The sequence below is a fragment of the Helianthus annuus genome, chromosome 10, assembly GCF_002127325.2.
Source record: "Helianthus annuus cultivar XRQ/B chromosome 10, HanXRQr2.0-SUNRISE, whole genome shotgun sequence".
In the NCBI taxonomy this organism is placed as follows: Eukaryota; Viridiplantae; Streptophyta; class Magnoliopsida; order Asterales; family Asteraceae; genus Helianthus; species Helianthus annuus.
In genome coordinates this window covers 147,257,594-147,264,556 of record NC_035442.2, presented here as the reverse complement: position 1 = coordinate 147,264,556, position 6,963 = coordinate 147,257,594, and the positions used below count along the sequence as shown (strand labels likewise).

Genomic DNA, 6,963 nt, shown 5'->3' with positions numbered 1-6,963 from the left:
AAGTTAAGGTCTGTAAACACAGTCGAATCCCAATCGTGAGAGTTCGTTGGAACTCAAGTATCCTCACTTATTCAAAACTGCTGAACCTAACCCCGATACAATAGTGAATTTCAGGATGAAATTCCCTTTCAAGTTGGGGATGATGTGGTACCGAGGAAAATCCACAGTCATCTTAACTCACCGTTTCATTTCTTTGAGACTGTTTATCAATTTTCGGAACGAAATTTCTTTCAAGTTGGGGATGATGTGACAATCTGCAACTTCAGGTTACTACTTTAACCTAACCATAATTAATTTAATCATACATTCATAGCACTACAGTAGGGTTAGTTAAATGAGTCTACGTTGGTAATTCGGGGAATTACCAGAACACATACATGATAACTCTCGAACATTGGCGACTAACGCGAATAATAATTATAAACAGATGGTTTATACGAAACTGAAGTGCTGCATGACAAATACGTGAACTATATGCTTTAATTGTAAATTACTTGTTATCATGTGGTTCTTGTGTAAAAGTTATATTATTAGGGGGTGTTTAGAGTTATTTGTGAAACTCTAATAAACTACTCAAAACCCTAATCTCCTCGCAAACTTCAATACGGCAGTTGTTTTCTCCAAAACATTTCTCTGATCTTTTGGCCATACAAGTTTCACACAAATCATCAATCTTTGATCTTTCCAATTCCCCAAGAACCATCTCTATATCAGTCTAAGGTAAGTGTTCATGCTTTGTATTGTTAATCTTTTTCTTTTAATTTCAATGCAAAACCCTAGACATCCAAACAATCTGTGTTTTTGCTTCATGATTGATGAATGTGTGATAATGGTTGTAGACTAAATGAATGTGTAATGACTGTTTGATGATTAATGATATTAGGGACATGATAGAACTGTTAGAATGATTGATTTGATTCCTGACATTTTTTATTTCTGTGTGTCTGGGGGTTTCTGTTCGTGGAAACCTTGAGGAAGGGAATTCCTGAATTGTCAGACTTTGTTAAGTCACAAAGTTCGCATTTGTGAATTAACTATACTGTCTGCACTTGTAATTAAATAAGATGTCCGTATTTGTCAAACATGTTATATCCGTATTTTTTATTGTTTAACATGTCCGTACTTATATTGATTTAGAGGTATCCGCATTTAATAAATAATTGATGTCCACACTAAAATTGAGTTCAATGATCCGCACTTAAATGTTAAGTTAGTGCATCCGCACTTGTGTTAAATTCAAAGGTCCGCACTTAATGAAAGTCTATATGGTCCAAACTTATAAGGCAGAACGGTGTCTGAACTTACATTTAAATAAGTGATTCGCACTTATAAGGCACAAGGGTGTCCGAACTTGATTGTTTCAAGGTGTCCAAACATAACAATTCTTAAAGGTTCACACTTCGCTTTTTACTATGTCCGAATTTACCAAGTTTCAAAGATTCCGCACTTAACAACCTTTAAACAGTCCACACTTATAAGCTTATGTTATGGTCCGCACTTGTTTTGAGAAAAAAATGGTCTGCATTTGTTACATCCCCTATGGATTCGCACTTGTGATACTTGACATGATTCCGCATTTGTGATAATATATGTATCCACAATTAATGTATTGATAATGTATGGATGGTAATATATATGTGTCCGCATTTAATGTGCATGATTTCAAATTGCATGAGATTACTTGGTTCAAACTTATGCGCATGCATGAGGTCCGGGTTTAGTTAAATATATGATTTAGAATTGATTACATATCTCAAATTTGTGTGTATAATCATGTATACGATGTCCGGGGGTTATTGATAACCCCTACATCCGAGTTTCTTGGGATCACACTATTTGTCACCAACTAAACTAGAGAACCCACTATAATCCACTGTATGTCACTATGTGTTATTACATGCTAAACATGATTAATCCGATCACTTGGACAATGGTTGTTTGAATACTTAGGGTATTGCAATACCCTACTCGTATACTCACTTATATGACATTATACCTTAGGTCAAGAGTAACGGACCTAACAATTAATTAACTTTAGAAGTACTACTCTTTCACAAGCATGCGTCCTGGGGGGGGGGGACAAACAAAGTGATATTCCTAGGAGGAATACTTTTAATTGCTTTGGTTTAATTTCGATGTTAGTTAATAAACTTGAACTCCATCACGAAAGTCCTTACTTACATACCAAGCTAGTTGCCTGGGAGGCAACGGGTATTAGTTGATAGCGCTATTAGGCTTGAGAAACCTCACATCATACCTGGGAGGACGGGCGTGAACTAATGACCTTAAACACTTTGATCAATGATGATAGACATTGATGAGGGCACCAAAAACAAACAGTCAATCGGTGGCTTTAAACTAAACTCTTACATGATTTTCGTTAAAAAAAACTTTGAGCTCGCCAACTTTATGTTGACACACTTTTCTGCATGCTTGCAGGTCGTTAGGTGTCTTCATGGAATGGAGCTTGCAATCGAAGGAGCTGAGGATTTCATGGGTCGTGTCGTTTATTAACACGTCTAATATTATGCTATGCTTTGTGAACAAGTTGTTTTCAATTACTTAAAATAATTTCAAATGCTTCCACTGAAGGTACACTTGTTTAAACTAGAAGTTTGGAAATGCACTTTTCATATAGAATAAGATTTGCATTTATTATTTACTGTTATTTCAATGTGATTTGTAGCTAGATCCTGGTACATCACACGCTTCACGGTGAAATCCGTGTGTGGTATTTTGGGGGTGTGACATACATGGTGTATGCTTACAGTTGTATGTATCGAAACTAAAAAAGGTATACTAACCAGATATATGATGAATCTCAATCAAATCTTATATATTTTTAAACAATATATTTAAATTTTAAAATAGTTAAAGAGTTAAACATATCTTTTAAAGAATTCTGCAGTATATAAAGTAAAGACCTATTTTAATAAATGATTTATTCATGCTCTTCTCTTCTAATAAATGAATTTAGTGTATATCAGTTTCACTTCTTCATATAAATTCTTTTTGAATTATTTCAAATTTATATGTCTTTTTAATCTGATAAGTGATGAACTTTTGGCTTTGAAGTTTTAATATTGTTTTACTTTGTGAACTTCTTTTTACTCAACTATAAACAAATTGCTTTTGAGATATGTGGGTAATTTAAAATGGTTGTGGTATTTTCTTTTAAAGATTATGGTATTGGAATATTTTTGGGAATTGAAAATATTGTTATTTTTCAATACATAATATTGTTCTTTAGGTTTTTATTTATTTGTGCTTTTCTTCTTAGCTGCTCGCATTTTTGTGCGTCTCGCCTAGATGGAACCTATGCGCCTTGAGTGCACCTCACGCCATTGATAACTATGTGTGAAACCAATATAAACTATTTAGTAAAATTCATTGCTATAATCAATTAAATTGTACAAAGAAAAGATAAATAAAAAGAACGATTACGTCACTAGACATTTTTTATTTAAAAAGTTAAAAACACTAAAGACATTTGTCCATTTAACATACTTCAATGTCCTTTTAACACGTGTCAGTGGGTCCTACAAGTTTTCTCTTTATAAATACCTACATACCACTCGCACATTCATCCAATCAAAGTCTGAGCAACAAAAAAGTCATGAGATCTCTCACAATTTTCTTGTTTCTCTTCTCACTTATTCTGGTAAGATTTAATGTTTATAAAGGTGTTCATACTGAAATGCATATTACAGTAAATAATATTGACTTGATATTATTTTTTATTGTTTATCTTGTCTTTGATTAGATTGCAAGTCTTTGTGATGCAAGAGCAGACCCTGATAATTACTGGAAAATTGTAATGAAAGATAAGCTTATGCCGACAACGTTTCAGGATGCCCAAAGCCAAGATACACAAAGATCAAGTGGCGCAGATAATTACTGGAAAATTGTAATGAAAGATGAGCTTATGCCGACAATGATTCAGGATGCCCAAAGCCAAGATACACAAAGATCAAGTAACGAAGATAATAAAAAGGATCAACTCGTTACTCGTTTTGATACACTACCTAATCTCAAGATTTTCACAAGAGACTTTAATACAAAACCTAATATCAATGATTACCATAAGCCTCCTAGGAAGTAAAGTTATTCAATTACCACCAGAAAACTATCAATAATAAATACAAATAAACTTTGGGTTATGTTTTCGTGTGTGAATTGAAGGATAAATACTTCAATTTTAGTATTTATACAACAAATCCTTTTAAAACGATGATACATACATACATACATACATACATACACGCACACACGCACACACGCACACACGCACACACAAACACACATACACACATACACACATACACACATACATGCATGCATGCATGTATGCATGCAGCATGCATACATACATACATGTAGAGATTTGTACATTTTTTTCCTAAGAAGCCATGTAAATATGACATGTGAAAATTCTCAAGTTTTAGTAACAAGGGTATAAGATAAATTTTGGATCATAGATTATGTTTGGATATACTAAATATGCATCATCTCAACCAAATTGGATCCAGATCCAAGTCTAATTTGTAACAAAAGTGTAAGGTGTGATGGTGTAAATATTTCAAAAAAATGTCATCAAGTTCTGCTTAAATAAACTAGCAAAAATGTAAAATGATTTTATATAGTGTGATATAATATAATAATTATTAGTAGTAATAATAAAAGTACTATCAATGTAATATGATGAATATAGTTTGACATGATGTAATGTAATCTAGTGTAGTGTAGTGTAGTGTAATATAATATGATGTGATGTGATGTGATGTGAAGTGATGTGATGAATATAAGTAACATAATGTGATGGATATAATCTAACATGATGTAATGTAATGTAATGTAATGTAATGTAATGTAATGTAATGTAATGTAATGTAATGTAATGTAATGTAATATAATGTAATATAATATAATATAATATAATATAATATAATATAATATAATATAATATAATATAATATAATATAATATAATATAATATAATATAATATAATATAATATAATATAATATAATATAATATAATATAATTATTAATTTTTTATTAAATTTTAAAAATTTAATATAAGAATAAATATTTCATGTTCGTGAAAAAACCATAAAAATGAAATTTATATTCTAAAATTGTAGATGTTACACGGCCTAGTTTCGGCCTCTCTAAATGCACCAACAAGCCAACAAAACAATCACATGAACTAATCCTTTCTTAACTTCAATGTTTTTTTGTCAAGCTCCATAAGGTTAATACCTCTCATGATTCTGACTTATTAAATATTACTACTATGTAGTGGAATTCCCCATATGTCGAGTCAGAAGTTAGAACGTAATTAGTTTAAATCATTACGCTATTGGTACAGTACTGATGTTCGGTACAATAAAAAAAGAGATAAAAACGAATTCGGTATTGTACTGATATTGTTTAGATTATATAAGTTTTGGTCGTTTTAAAACTAAAGTTCTTAAATAATCCAAGAAACCAAAGGGACACGCATCACAATTCAACATCTTAAAAACCACACAAAAAATGCACAACTTAAACACATGGCACAACAACAACAACAACCTGCAAGATAAACCAAAAAAACAAAGAGTATAACAACCCAATGCACACACAAACAATAAATTAATAATATGGTGATGACATGGATTTGTCAATTAACTAATTTTTAACAGTCAAAATTTTTTTCTAAAACGTATAAAATAACCGGTTATAATTATAAAATGTATATTTTTTATTTTTTAAATCATGAATTATAACTTTTTAGTGTGCTATATAAAAACATGTTTTTTTATTTATAAAATCATATTTTAATTCATAAATTTATATGTTTTGATTATATAAAGTCCACATAAAAATACAATATCAGACAAGCGTTTGAAGAAATAAAAAAAATAAAAGAAAATGGTAACCCGGAAATTACACACTATTAAAGTTTAGTTACTGTAAAGGAAACACAAAAATTTGGATGACTTATTGGAATAGTTGGTGGTGATGGTAAATGTAATGTCATGAATATGATGTAATGTGATGTAATAGAATATAATGCATTATTAATTTATTTTGACCAAAATTTAATTTCAATACAATACAATAAAATGAAATTGAAAATTCTAAAAATGTAGAGGTTAGACCAGGATGCACTCAATACCTCTCGTGATTCTCACTTATTAAAGCTTACTAACAAGTAGTGGAATTCCCCATGTGTTGAGGTAGTAGTTTGAACGTAACCAATTTATTTCATTGTGCTATTTGTACAGTACTAACATTCGGTATAACAACAAAAAGAGATAAAAACAAATTCGGTATTTTACTGATATTATTTAGATTATATAATTTTGGGTCGCTATAGTGTAATCTATAACCGAAACCACAAGATGGATTACTAGTACTGGTACCGAAGTTGTTCGAACGGCATTGGTTCGGTTCATCACGATAAATAACAAAAAAAATTATATTTAGACATATGCTTTTAAATAGAACTTAAAAGAATAATAAAAAAAGTAAATCACGTTGGTTTATACAAAAAGAACTAAATGGAAGATATCTTTGATAATATATATGCTTGTGCTTGATCACTTGTATATTTCTACCCGCAAATCTGTTTGAAAAATAATCTATACCGAGACCTACATTAAAATCGACACGCCATAATGACATATTCGAAATTTTATGAAACATCTTTTCCTAAAAGTTATAAGAGAAAACCAAGTATGCTTAGTAGTAGTGGTAGTGGTGGTCGTGGTGGTGGTGGTGGTGGTGGTAGTGGTAGTGGTGGTGGTAGTAGTAGTGGTAGTGGTAGTAGTGGTGGTAGTAGTGGTGATAATGGTGGTAGTGGTGGTGGTGGTGGTGGTGGTAGTGGTGGTGGTGATAGTGGTAGTGGTGGTAGTAGTGATGGTGGAGGTGGTAGTGGTGGTGGTGGTAGTGGTGGTAGTGGTCGTCGTAGTCGTAG

The 6,963-nt window shown here is 31.5% G+C and overlaps 1 protein-coding gene across 1 annotated transcript; it reads left to right on the top strand.

Moving 5' to 3' along the window:
- The first annotated feature begins 3,582 nt into the window (after positions 1-3,582).
- LOC110882856 lies at positions 3,583-4,483 on the top strand. Its single transcript, XM_022130765.2, has 2 exons — positions 3,583-3,661; positions 3,764-4,483. Exons 1-2 carry the CDS (start codon positions 3,617-3,619, stop codon positions 4,100-4,102), a joined length of 384 nt encoding a protein of 127 aa, XP_021986457.1. The 5' UTR covers positions 3,583-3,616; the 3' UTR covers positions 4,103-4,483.
- Positions 4,484-6,963: the final 2,480 nt, after the last annotated feature.